We start from the raw sequence: 20188 nt of genomic DNA, 5'->3' as shown, positions 1-20188 counted from the left end.
TTACATTTATTTTGTATTAAAAATAAATTTTGATGATACATGTTAAGTACATGGGAACGCACATATTATAGTTCAGTTTAAGGACGAGGTGAAATATCTAGTCATAATAAAATGGGTTTTACACACAATTTCAGCATTTTCTGCGATATACCTGAAGAAAATCTATAACTGAAAATATTTTGGGATGCGGATCCGCTTATTTTTCGTTTAATTTATAATATCGTTGTAAATATATATTATCAATGACGGAGTCGACTGATTAATTTCGAAAATGTTTTATGTCCGTAAACAGCTCCTAAACTCGTTCTATACTTCCATCATCATGATAAACTAATTATTACACCGACTTCTGTCAGTTGCAGATTGTGAAAAGACTGTAAAACGATTTTCAAATCATCGAATGGTTTTCCGACCTTGCACTAGCATTTATCACAACTGTAAAAAAATGCTAAATGATGACAAAGAAAAAACAAAACCTTGTTTAGGGATTTTTTTCAAAACAGTATCACTATTCTATACAAAACAAATTAACGTAAATGCAAATAATAAGTCAGGGCTGGTTATCAAACTGAGAAAGTATATTATAGCTGTTCTCGGTCCGTGTTTTGATATTTATCAGCTGCATATTCATACTTATTTTTACATTTCCATTTTCCAAGCTTTTATCTGACTCGACTCGAGAAATTTCAAATATAGAGTTGATGAAAATAAAACAATTAAATGTATTTCATAAAACAAATATATTCATTTGTTTTATATTTTCGAAGTTAAATTTCAAACTCTTTACAATTGGACTAATTAAACACCTCAATTTTCAAAATAGTGACTAGTAAACACTTTATTTGTACGATCAACTGTGAACTTGTATTTTTTATCATAGGAGTGTACTTTTATAGAACTCGCATTTTGGAGAGCCCCTGCAAGTTATTGAACAACATAAGAAAACGAGAGACCACCTGCCTAATTTTTAGAAACTGAGGAGTGTGATATAACAGCCTTAATCTTACTTTAAATTTCATGTTGGCCATGCGCTGTTTACCAGTTTAAAGGACGCTCCATAATTTGTGTTTGCATGATGGTGATTATACATGAGAGGTAAATGTATCTAGTTACAAACTGACCTTGACATATATTAGGCCAAGACGATTTGTTTAATGTCTCCACAAGCTACTGAATCAGTGTACCAATCTGCCAATTATTTGATATAGATAGTTAAGTTTAGATCACAGTTTGTTTCTACGGTGCAAGATAGTTGTTCATCTACGTTTTAAAACTATATTGAAAAAAAAGATTGACTTAATAAATTTGCAAACACATTAATTCGGGAAGGGCCTAAATTTTCCACCTATCATCTTGTAGTACAGTTTATTTTACCGGTATTATCAGATTGATTTACATGAAGTTTATGTACTGAGAAGTGGGTAACTAGTTAGTAGTGAGGATTTTTTTCTCACCCTCTTCATCATCATATATGTTTTAAAAAAGAAAATGAAGTAGGGAAGTCGATCGTATCAATGCAGTTTTAATACAATGAATTACGACAAGTCATTTTGGACAATCCATTGAATCATCTGCATGGCTATAGTCATCCTACAAGAAAAAATGTAGACATTGATAGCTTACAGAATAACTTTTTACATGTACTTTGTTATAGATAATTTGAAATCATTAACTACGTCGTAAATGTTTTTTGTTTTCTATTTTACCTTATATTTTGTATAATGTTTTATTTTTAATGAGAAATCAATATCACCAATATATATAAATGCGATTATTTTGATCTCACCAATTAGTGCTACCCCAGTGTCAGTCTGAGCTGTAACATTGCAATAAAAATTGCAAAGATCATTCTCACAACAGCGCTGACAAATTGGAGTGGACCTTGACATCATTCTGGAATTCTTCCCTGTTCTGTCTGACCGTTTTAAAGAAAGGCACTGTAAAAATGTTAGTAGATTAAAAGATACAAAAACAAGTTTGATTTTTACTACATAATAATCAATTTATACTTTAATTGGAGTCATAAAACGCGTGGTTTCGTATTTGAGCACTTGAGGAGTAAATAATTCTATTGTATGAAGCTATTCGTAAACCTTATGGTAAAATAATCTGATAAGTTTTGTTGTAATAGTTTTTATCATAATACTCGAGGTGCTTCGTAAAAAAAGCGTATCTTATTCAGTGACAAAAACGCTCCTGCAAGAAAAGCTGACAAGTTGATAGTATAGTGTTTTACTTAGTTTCTTCTTTTGAATATCATCTCTTTCCCTAGAAAAAAACACATTTCATCTGAAAAAAAAAGCTTTCTTTCTCTAGATTTTAGTGACACTTGCCTCTTAGAACTACAAATTAATAAATTGAGTATTCAACTCAAAATGTTGTTAGTACTTTCTTCAGAGAGTTTTTCTAACTAGTTGTACCGCATATAATACGTGGACAAACTAAATTGTACAAATATGTCATGATTTAGCTGCGTGCACGAGATTTGCTCAAATAATTGTGTATCAAACAATTCAGGGAACTTCCTCTGTTTGCTACTCATTCAGGGGACTTCTTTTAATTGGTAATATCATCAATTAAATGTGCAACAAGAAATATCTCGTGCATGCATTCTGCACTTTTACATACAATTCGGATAATATTAATCACAATCTAGGAAACTTTGACAAAAAATAAGACTATAAAGGAGGATCTGAAAAGTAGGGGATCGGTGAAATGACCGTTTTCAAAATCGTCAAGGGATACGAAATGGTCATAATTGGGACGAATTAAGTGGGGGACGAGTTGACTGTAAATCGTTTACGGGAGATCACTCCGTATCAGAGAGCCAGAATCGAAATCTGCCGCAGAGTATTATGACGTTTTACAAGCTATTTCCAAAGGAGCCTTGCGACGGATTATGTTGTCTAACAATACAGCTCAGAGCACCTGCACATACCTAAAGAAATTATTATCTATTTCATTCGGAAACCTGCGTATTTGTTTCATCCACCAATTAAAATGTACAGTTTTAACCAGGTGTTAAAAGACATTCACCCCAGATATAAAGAGGGAGTAAATATGAAATCAATATCGGCCTACGGCCAGAAAAAGAAATGCTCATTTTAACATCATGGACAAAGAAAGAAGTTGACTACTGACCTGATTATTTTTACATTCCGATATGAATTGATCATACAGACCACCCCAGTCATATTTCTCAATGCTGCAGCTCTGCCACATAAAAGAATTATTTACGGTAAACACTTAATAGTAAAGTAAAGCAATAAAGTTTGAATTGAGTTTTAAAAATCTTAAGTATTCTATTAAACAGAAGAAAATTGCAATTAGCCTTACTACTTTTGTGGAATTTTAGATAATCTTGTAGTTTAACGTTTAAATGAGCTAAGATTCAAACAAGTATGAAAAACTTCTAAAACTTTTGTGATATGTAAGTTTTGAACTTACTTCATAGCGATTACATAAGCTGATGGTTTTGCATTCGTCCATATTATACGTGAATGCACAATCGTAACACAGAGGGCCTCTCTCGTTCCGGTCAGGTAGTCCTTAATTATAATACAGTATTATGTTATTTCACATTCAACATTCTGATCAAAACAGTGACTTTTGTAGAAGACTCTCGACTCTTTCAGTATGTGTCTTTATTATTTCTAGTATTAACATGAAAATGTTCGTTTTGCTTCTTTTTAAAAATAAGAAATGGTTTAGACGGACATAATTCTATTTAAATTCGAGACGATCGTAATGACTGAAGATGAAGACGTTTACAGAACAAGCAATGCGTCATAAGTCAACAGACAAATTTAGCGGATAAGTAAATCGGTTTAATTCATTTATCATTTATTTTAAATGGGAACTAAAGTTACAGTGTGTAATATGGAAAAAGACTGTAAGCAAAACCGAAATATTTAAGCACCGCAGCGTTGTGCAAAAATGCGAACTGGTGGTTAGAAAGAGTACACAGTATTTAAAACATTGAATATTATCTATTGTGCATATAAAGTTCATCTGCTGTAATTATTTTTCTCTTTATGTCTCTAAACCATGAGCATTCATGTACATACAATTATTTTAATACAAGTATCAAAACTAAAAAGTAATAACTACAGAGGTCGCTAAACACGATAAAATGTTGCATTTCGGTTTGACTGAGCCTGTTCACAGACGGTAGTGCAAAAGCATGCCATTGACCAGGCCATCAAGACCCGGGTTAAGCAGAATTCCGCATTTCAATTGAAGGTGGATGTTTAGTACTTGCCTATGCATAAGTCATTTGGTAGAAATACAAAATCGTATGCTAGAGACTCGATCATATTATATTCGAGTGTTTTAATCTCTGTCTGTAGAGTTGAAATAATTATTATGTTACATTGTGTTATTTGCCCCCTCGCACCGCCTTAACAACATAATCAAGATATCTCAGTTCAGCTGAACAGGGAATCGGATGTATGGCCAATCGAACAAACGAGAGACAAAGCACTTAATAACTAACTATTGAATTTACACTAGGTTTTAAAACTGACCACTGGTTTTGGAAACAGTCTCAATTAAGTCTTAATACATCGAAGTGTTTTTCTTCAAATCAAACATATTTTCCGACAATCATAAATAATAAATTTTGTATGATCTTGAGACCAGTGCCTTTAAAGTGATTTTTGAAACAATTGAAACTGGCAAGATCTCTATTGAGGTGATACAGTAATTTCACTGGGGACTTAAATTCAATATGTATTACTTCGAAACGTTGAAATTAAGCCTTTAATATTTTTAGGACAAAAAAACCTTGGCTTCCACATCCGGCAAAGTTACATAGATCAGAGGTGCAGCACTCGAGACAATTTGCGGATCTCTTTTGACGTCGCTGGTGGATGCTGCATTGCTGCATTTTAAATTACAACAAATATTTAAATGTAACGCTGATTTCCTGAAAAATGTCAAATGTGTTCCTTCCAACCATGTCTACTTCTATATATTTATTAATAAACAACTACGAAGAACGGTACGTCACTGTGAAAAATCACAGATGACAAACAAAATTTGACGCTCTATTTGTAATATCAAGTTTTTCTAATTTTTGTTAATACCTGCTTGAAACAGGGAACATCTTAAAATAGTTTATAATGGAACCTTCTCGCACAAATGACGCTTCAGTAGCGCGTCTATTGAAGTTATATACGTATATGCAAATGCTGTGTCCACTCCATGGAAATAAAGTTAAAAATTAATTACATAATGTTCGTACCTTTTTGTATTTTTTTCCGATTTAAACCATATGAGGTCCTGTTATACATGTTTAAAATTTAAACGTTATACTATCTCTAATACTTTTTTCAGGGAATAGCATCTTGAAGACAAATTTTTTACCACAGAGACCAATTTGAAAGAATAATTGACATGTTAAAACAGCTTACTTTTAAATCGGCACATCCTGTGTTGTAACGGACTTGTCCATTATGTGTTGTAAATTTCTCCACATAGCATACCTGAATCACGTTTTGATAAACAAAATCAAGCAATTATATTCTCTATATGAATGTGTTGAAACGAACGTTAAGTTAGCTAAACATGCATAAAGAACAGTTTGATGTGGCCTAGAAAATACACGCTCCTCAATAGTGTGATTGAATAGACAATATTGATTTCAGAAATACAATCTGTAAATCAAAAGTTACAAAGGATGTAAAAAGGTTCGTTTCTGTAAGAAAAGTAGACATGTGCATCAACAAGAAAAGTACGACGTCCAAAGTTTTGTAGTCATAGACAAGGCTGATATGACAATGTTGAATAATTTTTTGTCAATGCCAGATTTTCTAAGTGGAGAAAATACAATTTATTTTTCGATACGCAAGATTCAAATTGTTCAACTATTTAAAGAAAGAAAGAATAATTATTTCATTCATTGATAATGACACAAGCATTTTTGACATAGCCTAATTGTATGTGCAATATCTATTTAACTACACACTGTAAGATAAAACATCTACCTTCCAAATATATTGCAACATAAAGTTATTCCCAAAAAAATCAAGGAAAAGTCAAATTTTTACTTGATGGCAAACATTCGTCTGACCTTGTACATGAATAAAATCCATAACATGATCAGAGTAATGACCTTTATTATTGCTATGTCATCTCAGTCAAATACTATAGCTGTATATTGTTTTTCTTTGAACACGCTTTGGAAACTGGCCGATTAATTATTTCTTTCAGTCGTTTTTATGCCTACATTTTTCTGCTTGTTTGTCTATATTTTTATTTCAAGATTAGATTATTATTACTGCAGTTTTTTTAGATATATATTCCCTTTCGTAACTTTCAAATTTCAACTTTCAAATTGATAGTGTGATGCACTAATGAACGTGTATATATACAGTGCTACAGAAATATGGTTGAAAAATAATAATCATTTTTTGTCATTATCTTTATCATCATTTTTATATATTTAGATTTTGATATGATGTAAGAACGGTGACAATACAGTAATTTTCATCATGATGTTATACATATTTACCTGTCCTAAAGCACACTTGGTAACTGTATTGCATAGATTTGTGTGGTACACATCCCTACATTGTAAGCATGTCATCCTGTCGGCTGTAAAAAATACGTTTGATTCAATCTATCAATAAAATGCAAAATAAAATAGGGTTAATATAATAGTAGCTAGATATGGGATGCTGTATTCTGCTTGAGTGGATGTTGTAAGATCGGGTCTCACGAGGTGCGGAAGCGCCGAGTGTGATCCGATCCGACCTTGCAAAGTCTACGAACGCCGAATAGGAGATCACTTATATGACCCTTTCATAATATATCCCACCTTTTGTTTGTTGTTTTGTTATTTGAATGAAACGTTCAATGTTTATCGATGTTAAAACAAATATCGATATTACAGCTCTGAAGCCAAACATACCCGATAACGCCACAACAAAGCACTCCGTTAGCTGGGGAAAAAATGTCAAATGAAAGAAGAACAATCACCTTCTAAAGAAAACATCTCTCCAGTATATTTTCGTTGAGAAAATAAGCAAACTACATCAGTAATTGAGATCAGCCTTTTTATTCAAGAACCCAAGAGAAAATGGATTTTTTTAAATGAAATTTATCTTTCATTTCCAGATCATCACAATACACTTTATCCACCAGTCAAAGTTGTATGATCCCAAATTCCAAGAGTATTTTTTTTGGTGAGGGGTGTTTCATATTTCATTACCTTTCATGAACATATTTAAACAAACCGAGTCTGCTATTATTTTGCTTGGTTGCATTCCGTGCTTCTTAAGGATCTACTAACAGATTTTATTCACTATCCCGAGAGACGAATGGCGAAAGAAGGCGCATGAAATAAGGGAAAAAGTCAAATTAAATGGCGGGGGGAACCGTATTCCAGCCGGAACATAAACATTCTATTACATCGAAGCTTTGGACATTAGAGGGACGTAAAATTAAAGTATCAAATATTCAATGGTCAAACATTGATGAAAACATGACAAGACAGCTTTATGAAGCAGTCAGTCGAGGAGTCAGCCATTATAGAAGAAAATCACTGCCGCAATTCGTTCTAAAAGTTATATTTGATATTGAGAGAGACACACATTAACGGAATCTGGAAAAAGGCAGACTAATAACGATGTGAGTAGTCCACTATTACTATGTGGCTTATCTAATGATTAAAAATCTCCCGCAACCTTTTTACTACCTATCCCCAATGTGCATCTTGCATATAAGTGAATGTTCTTGTTGAACATATCCGGTATGTTATTCCACTAAAGATTCTAATTATGATGTATGACTCTGCCTGTCTTTGCTGTGAAGTTTACTTCGGATATCTACTCTAACCTTTTATTCTTCTTTTGACTATCATGAAACCTTCAATGGTGACTAGTTTTTTTTTTTTTTTTTTTTTTTGCAGAACACTCATTAATCCTATTTCATTGAATTATAGGTTTACGTAACATATAGAAGCATTGTTACAAAACGCACGAGAATTAAGAATCTATAACTGATATTTGGTAAATACCTTTAGCCTCACATGTTGGTGTTGTTCCACTCCAGTAACCAGAAGCGTTACAAATTCTCCTTATTTCACCATGAAGAACGTATCCGTATTCGCATTTATATTCAGCTTGACTGAGATATTTTGTATCATTAGGATTCATGACATTGCCATTGCTTGGTGCCGAAAGCTTTCCACAATCTGAAGGTTAGTAATACTGTTACATTTACCCAGTATAATCAAAAGAAAAAAAAGATATCATTACTTTTTAAGGCCCCTCATAAGATTAATCTTTATTGTTTTCTTTGCACAAGAAAAAACACATTTACAAATATAAAAGCATTATTATGATATGTAATGGATAAAAGGACAGTAAATGCAGCTTATATTGTTTATTTATGATGCTGTTACAATTTGTTTGTTGTTTGCCTAGAATTTAAATGTCAATTATAAAATCGTTTCATTGAAAGTCAAATAGTTGTTCAATAAAATATATTTCTTTATTATCCTTGTCTTTATGAGATTCTGTATTTCCATTAGTTTTAATTCTAAGATCAAGTTATTCCAGATTACGTGTTCATTGTCAGGTTTTCCGTTTATCGTTCACAATAAGCTGATGAAAGAGAGAGCAGTTGATATATTTTATGAAGTAGTCAGTAAAAGAGGAAGCTATTACAGTCGAAAATGTCTTGAAAATCATTGCTAAACCGCCGTTCTCAAAGTTGATCGGGATATTAGAACGGAATCTTAGAAAAGTGGTTTTGTATTGATGTCAGAATTACAACGATGTCAGTAGTCCACTACCAAAATGTGGCTTACTTAATGTTTAAACATCCTACTTAACATTTTTTTAACATTTTTTTACTTATTCCCAATTTTTACCATGCATATAATGAAATGTACTTGTTGTTGAATTTTAAAGCAATCCATATCCTATATCATTCCAAAAAAGTTCTTTTTGTTGCGGACCTACTTTTCGATGCTTGGCTCTGTATGTCATTGCTGTGCTCTCTACTTCCGGTAAATATATCCTTAACTTTTTATCTCTTCTAAAACTCGTACTCTCACAGGTGACAGGTTTACTTTTTAAATATACAGAACGATGTGAATGACAGATGAACGTAGGTAGAACAACTTTAATCAGATGTATAGGGTTTACATTAGTCATTAATCCTATTCTATTGAATAGGTTTACATGACATAATGTCCAACAATTGCACTGATTATTCAGGTAACTGATGGACAAGAGAGTTTGGTGATTAAGTTGTTGAACCATTTCCTACTAACAAATACTAATACAAGAAAATACAATACGACATTACCAGACAAAACTTTGCAATGATTTTCTTTCTAGTTTTGCTAGTTTAAATGTAATTCGAAGATCGCGTTTTTTCATAGGTATCAACATTTTTACAATATAAAGCCGCCCTTCTATGAAACATTGTTAAAACATGCATACGCATTACGTTATCTATAACATATATTTGGTAAATACCTTTAGCCTCACATGTTGGTGTTGTTCCACTCCAGTTACCAGAAGCGTTACAAATTCTCCTTACTTCACCTCGAAGTACGTATCCATAGTTGCATTTGTATTCAGCTTGACTGAGATATTTTGTGCCATTAGGAGTCATGACATTGCCATTGCTTGGTGCCGAAAGCTGTCCACAATCTGAGAATAAGTAATACACAGAACGTCAATTAACAAACTGTTATACTTACCCAGTATAGGCATATGGAAAAATGAGATAATTACTTTTTATGCCCCCACCTCCCAAAAAACTAATCGCTTTCATTTTCTTGGTGCATGTAAAATATGTTTACAGATTAAAAATGCTATGATATGTTATGGCGAAAAAGACAGTAAATGCGGTTCATATCGTTTAACGATGATGCTGTTACCATTTAGTTTGTTGTTTGCGTTGAATATAAATATCAATTATAAAATGAAAATGCTATCTTTTTTGTTCATTTGCTCTATTCAGATCATTTTCAAATAGGAAACATTTTCCTTTTTTGCACACATAGAAGACTATTTATATTGATGGTCTGATATGGGTATTGTGTTTTCATGTTACCTTGATGACTAAGATGTTGAAAAAAGAAATGTTTATTCATTGTTTTTTATTAATTATTTGTTTAAGTGTTCGTTTAATTAGATACCACATGTAGTTGTGTATTAATACTTAATTATTTACTAACGTCACATTTGTTTCAAAATTATTTCTTTATTTAAGGAGTTTCCTGAAATGGTTGTAAGACGGCAATTTCCCTATATGTCATCGTAGAAACATAAAACCTACACGGCGATCTTACAAAGCAAATATTTCTTTATAAACATTTGCGTCCGTTTATTATACAAAAGATCGAGTTATTCCAGATAACGTGTTCATTGACATGTTCTCCGTTTAACATCCATAATAAAACATTAACGAAAATCTTATAAAAGAGCCGAGCAGTTGACACATTTTATGAAGTAGTCAGTAAAAGGGGAAGCCAAAAACTCACTGCTACCCCGCCGTTACGACTTCTAAAAATTGTAGTTACTCGATATTAGGTGAGACACTCATTAACAGAATCTCGAAAATGTAGTTTTGCATCGATGTCAGGCTAACAACGATGTGAGCAGTACACTACCAAAATGTATTTTTTGAATGTTTATACATCCCACAAAATTTTCTACCCATCCCTATGTTACATCCTGCATATAATGACATGTCCTTATTGTTGAACTGTTGAGGCAAGCCATCTGCTACATCGTTCCACTAGAGTCAGACCTACTTTACGATGTACGGGTGTGGCTCCCTTTGCTGCGCTTTTTAAATCAGGAAAGTTACCAGTACTTCTTTCTCTTTTAAATGTTATGGTAATCGCATAGGTAACAAGTTTTTTTGCAGATATAGAATCATGTGAATGACAGATGAGTGTAGGTTGAACAATTTCAGTCAGGTTTATAGTGTTTACATTAATCATTAATCCTATTTTATTGAATAGGTCTATATAACACAACGCTCAGTCAATTACACTTATTATTTAGGTAACTGATGGACAGAAGAATATGATGATGAATTTGTTAAATCATTTTTTGTTGGTTACAAAAATGAATACATGAAAACGAAATACGACAGTACCATGATGACAAAACCTTTCTAGTTTTGCTAGTTTAACTGTTATTCGAAGATCGTGTTTTAAATACGTATTGACATTGTTAAAATATAATGCTGGCCTATTTTGAAGCATTGTTAAAACATACCAATATATAAGTTATCTATAGCTTATATTTGATAAATACCTTTAGCTCCACATGTTGGTGTTGTTCCATTCCAGTTACCAGAAGCGTTACAAATATTCCTTACTTCACCTAGAAGTACGTATCCATAGTTGCATTTGTATTCAGCTTGACTGAGATATTTTGTACCATTAGGAGTCATAACGTTGCCATTGATTGGTGCCGAAAGCTGTCCACATTCTAAGAATAAACAATACACGGAAAGTCATATAGAAATATGAGCTCATCACTTTTTAAGGCGCCTCAAAAGAGTTATCTCGTTTATTTTCCTAGCACAAGTAAAACATTTTTACAGATTAAAAAGCATTATTATGATATGTAATGAAGAAAACTACATCAGTAATTGAGACCAGCCTTTTTATTCAAGAACCCAAGAGAAAATGGATTTTTTTAAATGAAATTTATCTTTCATTTCCAGATCATCACAATACAATTTATCCACCAGTCAAAGTTGTATGATTCCAAATTCCAAGAGGATTTTTTTTGGTGAGGGGTGTTTCATATTTCATTACCTTTCATGAACATATTTAAACAAACCGAGTCTGCTATTATTTTGCTTGGTTGCATTCCGTGCTTCTTAAGGATATATTGACAGATTTTATTTACTATCCCGAGAGACGAATGGCGAAAGAAGGCGCATGAAATAAGGAAAAAAGTCAAATTAAATGGCGGGGGGAACCGTATTCCAGCCGGAACATAAACATTCTATTACATCGAAGTTTTGGACATCAGAGGGACGTAAAATTAAAGTATCAAATATTCAACGATCAAATATTGATAAAAACATGTTAAGACAGCTTTATGAAGCAGTCAGTCGAGGAGTCAGCCATTATAGAAGAAAATCACTGCTGCAATGTCGTTCTAAAAGTTATATTTGATATTAAGAGAGACACACATTAACGGAATCTGGGAAAAGTCAGACTTATAACGATGTGAGTAGTCCACTACTACTATGTGGCTTATCTAATGATTAAAAATCCCCCGCAACCTTTTTACTACCTATCCCCAATGTGCGTCTTCCAAATAAGTGAATGTTCTTGTTGAACATATCCGCTATATTATTCCACTAAAGATTCTAATTATGATGTATGACTCTGCCTGTCTTTGCTGTGCAGTTTACTTCGGATATCTACTCTAACCTTTTATTCTTCTTTTGACTATCATGAACCCTTCAAAGGTGACTAGTTTATTTTTTGCAGAACACTCATTAATCCTATTTCATTGAATTATAGGTTTACGTAATATGTAGAAGCATTGTTACAAAACGCACGAGAATTAAGAATCTATAACTGATATTTGGTAAATACCTTTAGCCTCACATGTTGGTGTTGTTCCATTCCAGTTACCAGAAGCATTACAAATTCTCCTTATTTCACCATGAAGTACGTATCCGTATTCGCATTTGTATTCAGCTTGACTGAGATATTTTGTACCATTAGGATTCATGACATTGCCATTGCTTGGTGCCGAAAGCTTTCCACAATCTGAAGGTTAGTAATACTGTTACATTTACCCAGTATAATCAAAAGCAAAAAAAAAGATATCATTACTTTTATGGCCCCTCATAAGATTAATCTTTATTGTTTTCTTTGCACAAGAAAAAACACATTTACAAATATAAAAGCATTATTATGATATGTAATGGATAAAAGGACAGTAAATGCAGCTTATATTGTTTATTTATTGTGCTGTTACCATTTGTTGTTGTTTGCCTAGAATTTAAATGTCAATTATAAAATCGTTTCATTGAAAGTCAAATAGTTGTTCAATAAAATATATTTTTTTATTATCCTTGTCTTTATCAGATTCTGTATTTCCATTAGTTTTAATTCTAAGATCAAGTTATTCCAGATTACGTGTTCATTGTCAGGTTTTCCGTTTATCGTTCACAATAAGCTGATGAAAGAGAGAGCAGTTGATATATTTTATGAAGTAGTCAGTAAAAGAGGAAGCTATTACAGTCGAAACTGTCTTGAAAATCATTGCTAAACCGCCGTTCTCAAAGTTGATCGGGATATTAGAACGGAATCTTAGAAAAGTGGTTTTGTATTGATGTCAGAATTACAACGATGTCAGTAGTCCACTACCAAAATGTGGCTTACTTAATGTTTAAAAATCCTACTTAACATTTTTTTAACATTTTTTTTACTTATTCCCAATTTTTACCATGCATATAATGAAATGTACATGTTGTTGAATTTTGAAGCAATCCATCTCCTATATCATTCCACAAAAGTTCTTTTTGTGACGGACCTACTTTTCGATGCTTGGCTCTGTATGTCATTGCTGTGCTCTCTACTTCCGGTAAATATATCCTTAACTTTTTATCTCTTCTAAAACTCGTACTCTCACAGGTGACAGGTTTATTTTTTGAATATACAGAACGATGTGAATGACAGATGAACGTAGGTAGAACAACTTTAATCAGATGTATAGGGTTTACATTAGTCATTAATCCTATTTTATTGAATAGGTTTACATGACATAATGTCCAACAATTGCACTGATTATTCAGGTAACTGATGGACAAGAGAGTTTGGTGATTAAGTTGTTGAACCATTTCTAGTTTACAAAGACTAATACAAGAAAATACAATACGACATTACCAGACAAAACTTTGCAATGATTTCCTTTCTAGTTTTGCTAGTTTAAATGTAATTCGAAGATCGCGTTTTTTCATAGGTATCAACATTTTTACAACATAAAGCCGCCCTTCTATGAAACATTGTTAAAACATGCATACCCATTACGTTATCTATAACATATATTTGGTAAATACCTTTAGCCTCACATGTTGGTGTTGTTCCACTCCAGTTACCAGAAGCGTTACAAATTCTCCTTACTTCACCTCGAAGTACGTATCCATAGTTGCATTTGTATTCAGCTTGACTGAGATATTTTGTGCCATTAGGAGTCATGACATTGCCATTGCTTGGTGCCGAAAGCTTTCCACAATCTGAGAATAAGTAATACACAGAACGTCAATTAACAAACTGTCACACTTACCCAGTATAGGCATATGGGAAAATGAGATAATTACTTTTTATGCCCCCACCTCCCAAAAAACTAATCGCTTTCATTTTCTTGGTGCATGTAAAATATGTTTACAGATTAAAAATGCTATGATATGTTATGGCGAAAAAGACAGTAAATGCGGTTCTTATCGTTTAACGATGATGCTGTTACCATTTAGTTTGTTGTTTGCGTTTAATATAAATATCAATTATAAAATGAAAATTCTATCTTTTTTCTTCATTTGCTCTATTCAGATCATTTTCAAATAGGAAACATTTTCCTTTTTTGCACACATAGAAGACTATTTATACTGATGGTCTGATATGGGTATTGTGTTTCCATGTTACCTTGATGACTAAGATGTTGAAAAGAGAATTGTTTATTCATTGTTTTTTATTAATTATTTGTTTAAGTGTTCGTTTAATTAGATACCACATGTAGTTGTGTATTAATACTTAATTATTTACTAACGTCACATTTGTTTCAAAATTATTTCTTTATTTAAGGAGTTTCCTGAAATGGTTGTAAGACGGCAATTTCCCTATATGTCATCGTAGAAGCATAAAACCTACACGGCGATCTTACAAAGCAAATATTTCTTTATAAACATTTTCTGCCGTTTATTATACAAAAGATCGAGTTATTCCAGATAACGTGTTCATTGACATGTTCTCCGTTTAACATCCATAATAAAACATTAACGAAAATCTTATAAAAGAGCCGAGCAGTTGACACATTTTATGAAGTAGTCAGTTAAAGAGGAAGCCAAAAACTCACTGCTACCCCGCCGTTACGACTTCTAAAAATTGTAGTTACTGGATATTAGGTGAGACACTCATTAACAGAATCTCGAAAATGTAATTTTGCATCGATGTCAGGCTAACAACGATGTGAGCAGTACACTACCAAAATGTATTTTTTTAATGTTTATACATCCCACAAACTTTTCTACCCATCCCTATGTTACATCCTGCATATAATGACATGTCCTTATTGTTGAACTGTTGAGGCAAGCCATCTGCTACATCGTTCCACTAGAGTCAGACCTACTTTACGATGTACGGGTGTGGCTCCCTTAGCTGCGCTTTTTAAATCATGAAGATTACCAGTACTTCTTTCTCTTTTCAATGTTATGGTAATCGCATAGGTAACAAGTTTTTTTGCAGATATAGAATCATGTGATTGACAGATGAGTGTAGGTAGAACAATTTCAGTCAGGTTTATAGTGTTTACATTAATCATTAATCCTATTTTATTGAATAGGTCTATATAACACAACGCTCAGTCAATTACACTTATTATTTAGGTAACTGATGGACAGAAGAATATGATGATGAATTTGTTAAACCATATTTTTTGTTGGTTACAAAAATGAACACAAGAAAACGAAATACGACAGTACCATGATGACAAAACGTTGCAATGATATTCTTTCTAGTTTTGCTAGTTTAACTGTTATTCGAAGATTGTGTTTTAAATACGTATTGACATTGTTAAAATATAATGTTGACCTATTTTGAAGCATTGTTAAAACATACCAATGCATAAGTTATCTATAGCTTATATTTGATAAATACCTTTAGCTCCACATGTTGGTGTTGTTCCATTCCAGTTACCAGAAGCGTTACAAATATTCCTTACTTCACCTAGAAGTACGTATCCATAGTTGCAACTGTATTCAGCTTGACTGAGATATTTTGTACCATTAGGAGTCATAACGTTGCCATTGATTGGTGCCGAAAGTTGTCCACATTCTGAGAGTAAACAATACACGGAAAGTCAATAAACAAACTGTTATACTTACCCAGTATTGTCATATGGAAATATGAGCTCATCACTTTTTAAGACCCCTCAAAAGAGTTATCTCTATTATTTTGCTAGCACAAGTAAAACATTTTTACAGATTAAAAAGCATTATTATGATATGTAATGGAGAAAACGACAGTAAATGCAATTCATATCGTTTAACTTTAATGTTGTTACCATTTAGTTTCATTGAATTTTAAATACCAATTATAAAATGAAAATTGCTATCTTTTTTGTTCATTTGAGCTATTCAGATCATTTTCAAATTGGAAACATCTTTCTTTTTTTGCACACATGGAAGTCTATCTATACTGGTGGTCTGATATGGGTATAGTGTTTACAAGTTACCTTCATAACTATGATGTTGAAAAGAGAATTGTTCATTCTTTGTTTTTTTATTAATTATTTAAAGTCTTTGTTTGATTAGATACCACATGTAGTTGTGCATTTAAACTTAATTATTTACTAACGTCACATATGTTTCAAAATCATTTCTTTATTTAAGAGGTTTCTTGAAATGTTTGTAAGACGGCAGTTTTCCTATATGTCATCGTAGCAATATATAAACATACATGCCGATCTTACAAAGCAAATATTGCTTTCTCAACATTTTGTGCCGTTTATTTTACTAAAGCATATATTTTCTGAATTAGCTTCTTTATTCATGTCTTTTTAAGATACCTATTTATTTCTTTTCATATAGGTTTTAATTTTGGGCACTCCCAAAATATGCTCAAGACATTCTTTACCTATATTGCTAAATTCGCTCAAGTTTGATGGGCATAACTTACATTTAAATACTTATTTATTTGGTTATACCAGTCGTTTTAAACCTTCTTATGGAAACTTCTTAATGTTCTATATATCGATGCGGTGATGTTTTCTAGTCAATATCTTCTAAATTTTTAATTAAAGTTTCTTCCATTTTCCTCACAGTTACTATTTTCATTTTAAGGGTTCCTTTCTTACATTTTCTGATTTATTTGTACCATTATATTGATTATGTTCATAAGTTTTTTGTTTCTTGCTTATATAACTACGTCTATAACTATTTTCCCGGAACAATTCGCGAACACACTTTCTTATGACATTCAAAAACTGTTTAATCAAAATCTAAGGTTCAGTAAGTGATCAAAAAGTGTTCGTTACAAGTTACAGTTGTTCAATCAAATGTTTTTCGTTTTCATACCAGTTTTTATGAAATACTGTATTTCAATCATATTAATTCTAAGGTCGAGTTATTCCAGATAACGTGTTTATTGACATGTTCTCCGTCTAATATCCATAATAAAACATAAACGGAAATCTTATAAAAGAGCCGAGCAGTTGACATATTTCATGAAGTAGTCAGTTAAAGAGGAAGCCAAAAAGCACTACAACCCCGCCCGTCCCGACTTCTAAAAGATTTACTGGATATTAGGAGAGACACACATTAACGGAATTTTGAAAATGTAGTTTTGCATCGATGTCAGGCTAACAATGTCGTGAGTAGTCCGTTAATCTTATTATATTGAATAGGTTTATGTAACACAACGTCCGGTCAATTACACTTATTATTCAGGTATCTGATGGACAGAAGAATCTGATGATCAATTTGTTGAACCATTTTTTGTTTACAAAGACGAATACAAGAAAACACAATACGACATTACCATGAAGACTAAACGTTGCAATGATATTCTTTCTAGTTTTGCTAGTTTAACTGTTATTCGAAGATCGTGTTTTAAATACGTATTAACATTGTTACAATATAAAGCTGACCTACTTTGAAGCATTGTTAAAGCAGTGCATAAGTTAACTATAGCTTATATTTGATAAATACCTTTAGCCCCACATGTTGGTGTTGTTCCACTCCAGTTACCAGAAGCGCTACAAATTCTCCTTATTTCGCCTCGAAGTATATATCCATAGTTGCAACTGTATTCAGCTTGACTGAGATATTTTGTACCATTACGAGTCATAACATAGCCATTGATTGGTGCCGAAAGCTGTCCACAATCTGACGGTAAGCAATACACCGAAAGTCAATTAACAAACTGTTACACTTACCCAGTATTATTATGAAAAAAAAATGAGCTCATCACTTTTTAAGGCCCCTCAAAGGAGTTATCTCGTTTATTTTCCTAGCACAAGTAAAGCTTGTTTACAGTTTAAAAAGCATTATTATGATTAATTATGTAATGAAGAAAAAGACTAAGAAGTAAATTTAGTTCATATTGTTTAACTATAATGCTGTTACCATTTTTGTTAGTTGTTTGCTTTGAATATCAATATCAGTTATAAAATGAAAATTGCTATCTGTTTTGTTATTTTGCTCTATTCAGATCATTTTCAAATAGGAAACATTTTGCTTTCTTTTTGCACATATGGAATACTTTTCATATTGGTGGTCTGATATGGGTATAGCGTTTCCATGTTACCTTCCAAATTATGATGTTGAAAAGAGAATTTGTTCATTCTTAGTTGTTTTTTTTTTTATTTATTATTTATGGTGTTAGTTTAATTAGATACCACTTGTAGTTGTGTATTTCAATTTAATTATTTACTAACGTCAAAATCTTTTTCAAAATCAATTTTTTATCTTAGGAGCTTCATCGTCGTAGAAATATAAAACCTACACGGCGATCTTACAAAGCAAATACTGCTTTCTAAACATTTTCAGTGTTTTTGTATTTTTCAAAGCATACATTTTCTGAATTAACTTCTATATTCATGTCTTTTGTTTAGATACTTATTTATTTCTGTTCATATAGGTTGTATTTTTGTGCACTCCAAAAAAAAAGATGCTCAATAGATTCTTCACACATATTGCTAAAATCGCCAAGTTTGATGGGCTTAACTTACATTTAAATACTTATTTATTTGTTGATACCAGTCGTTTCAAAAATTTATATTGGAAACATCTTAATGTTCTATCTATCGATGCGGTGAGGTTTTCTAGTCCACTACTTCAATGTGGCTTATTTAATGATGAAACATCCCCCGCAACCTTTTTCTACCTATCCCCAGTGTACATCTTGCATATAAGTGAATGTTCTTGTTGTACGTATCCGCTGTATTATTCCACTAAAGATTCTGATTACAATGTATGACTCTGTCTGTCTTTGCTGTGCATTTTACTCTGGATATCTGCCCTTACCTTTTATTCTTCTTTTGAATATCATGAAACCTTCAAAGGTGACTAGTTTATTCTTTTTGCAGAACACTCATTAATCTTATTTTATTGAATTATAGGTTTACGTAATATATATAATGTCAGATCATTTAGGTAAACTGATGTACAACAGAGTTTGATGATAAAGATGTTAAACCGTTTCATGTTTACAAAGACTGATACAATTTAAAAAAAAACAATACCGAACGAAAAAAAAGACAAAACTTCACAATGTCGTTCTCCAGGATCGTATTTCTTAATCGATATTGATATTGTTACAAATAAAGCTGACCTTGTACGAAATATTGTTACAAAATGCACGAGCATTAAGTATCCATAACTGATATTTGGTAAATACCTTTAGCCTCACATGTTGGTGTTGTTCCACTCCAGTTACCAGAAGCGTTACAAATTCTCATTATTTCACCTTGAAGTACATATCCGTATTCGCATTTATATTCAGCTTGACTGAGATATTTTGTACCATTAGGATTCATGACATTGCCATTGCTTGGTGCCGAAAGCTTTCCACAATCTGAAGGTTAGTAATACTGTTACATTTACCCAGCATAGTCATAGGAAAAAAAGATATCATTACTTTTTAAGGCCCATCATAAGATTAATCTTTATTGTTTTCTTTGCGCAAGTAAAAATGTTTACAGATATAAAAGCATTATTATGATATGCAATGGAGAAAAGGGCAGTAAATTCAACACATATTGTTTATTTATGATGCTGTTACCATTTGTTTGTTGTTTGCTATGTATATAAATGTCAATTATAAAATCGTTTCATTGAAAGTCATATAGTTGTTCAATAAAATACATTTTTTTATTATCCTTGTCTTTTTGAAATTCTGTATGTCCATCAATTTTAATTCTAAGATCAAGTTATTATAGATTACGTGTTTCTTATCAGGTTCTCCGTT

At 32.1% G+C, this 20188-nt stretch overlaps 1 protein-coding gene across 1 annotated transcript in view; it reads right to left on the bottom strand.

The window, feature by feature from the left end:
- Nucleotides 1–1509: 1509 nt before the first annotated feature.
- Nucleotides 1510–20188, bottom strand: part of LOC123546185 (CUB and sushi domain-containing protein 1-like) — a 36251-nt gene continuing 17572 nt past the window's right edge. Inside the window, exons 7-21 of the mRNA XM_053550558.1 lie at nt 19619–19795; nt 17929–18105; nt 15878–16054; nt 14065–14241; nt 12593–12769; nt 11289–11465; nt 9492–9668; nt 8021–8197; nt 6515–6597; nt 5415–5486; nt 4786–4882; nt 3448–3548; nt 3142–3213; nt 1787–1937; nt 1510–1590 (exon numbers count right to left, since the gene is read on the bottom strand). Of these exons, the coding sequence (XP_053406533.1) occupies nt 1586–1590; nt 1787–1937; nt 3142–3213; nt 3448–3548; nt 4786–4882; nt 5415–5486; nt 6515–6597; nt 8021–8197; nt 9492–9668; nt 11289–11465; nt 12593–12769; nt 14065–14241; nt 15878–16054; nt 17929–18105; nt 19619–19795 (1997 nt within the window). The 3' untranslated portion in view covers nt 1510–1585. The remainder of the gene's footprint in view (nt 1591–1786; nt 1938–3141; nt 3214–3447; nt 3549–4785; nt 4883–5414; nt 5487–6514; nt 6598–8020; nt 8198–9491; nt 9669–11288; nt 11466–12592; nt 12770–14064; nt 14242–15877; nt 16055–17928; nt 18106–19618; nt 19796–20188) is intronic.

Source organism: Mercenaria mercenaria, chromosome 9, assembly GCF_021730395.1.
Source record: "Mercenaria mercenaria strain notata chromosome 9, MADL_Memer_1, whole genome shotgun sequence".
Lineage (NCBI taxonomy): Eukaryota > Metazoa > Mollusca > Bivalvia > Venerida > Veneridae > Mercenaria > Mercenaria mercenaria.
The sequence above is the reverse complement of the archived record's forward strand: the minus strand, read 5'-3'. Positions and strand labels throughout refer to the sequence as shown.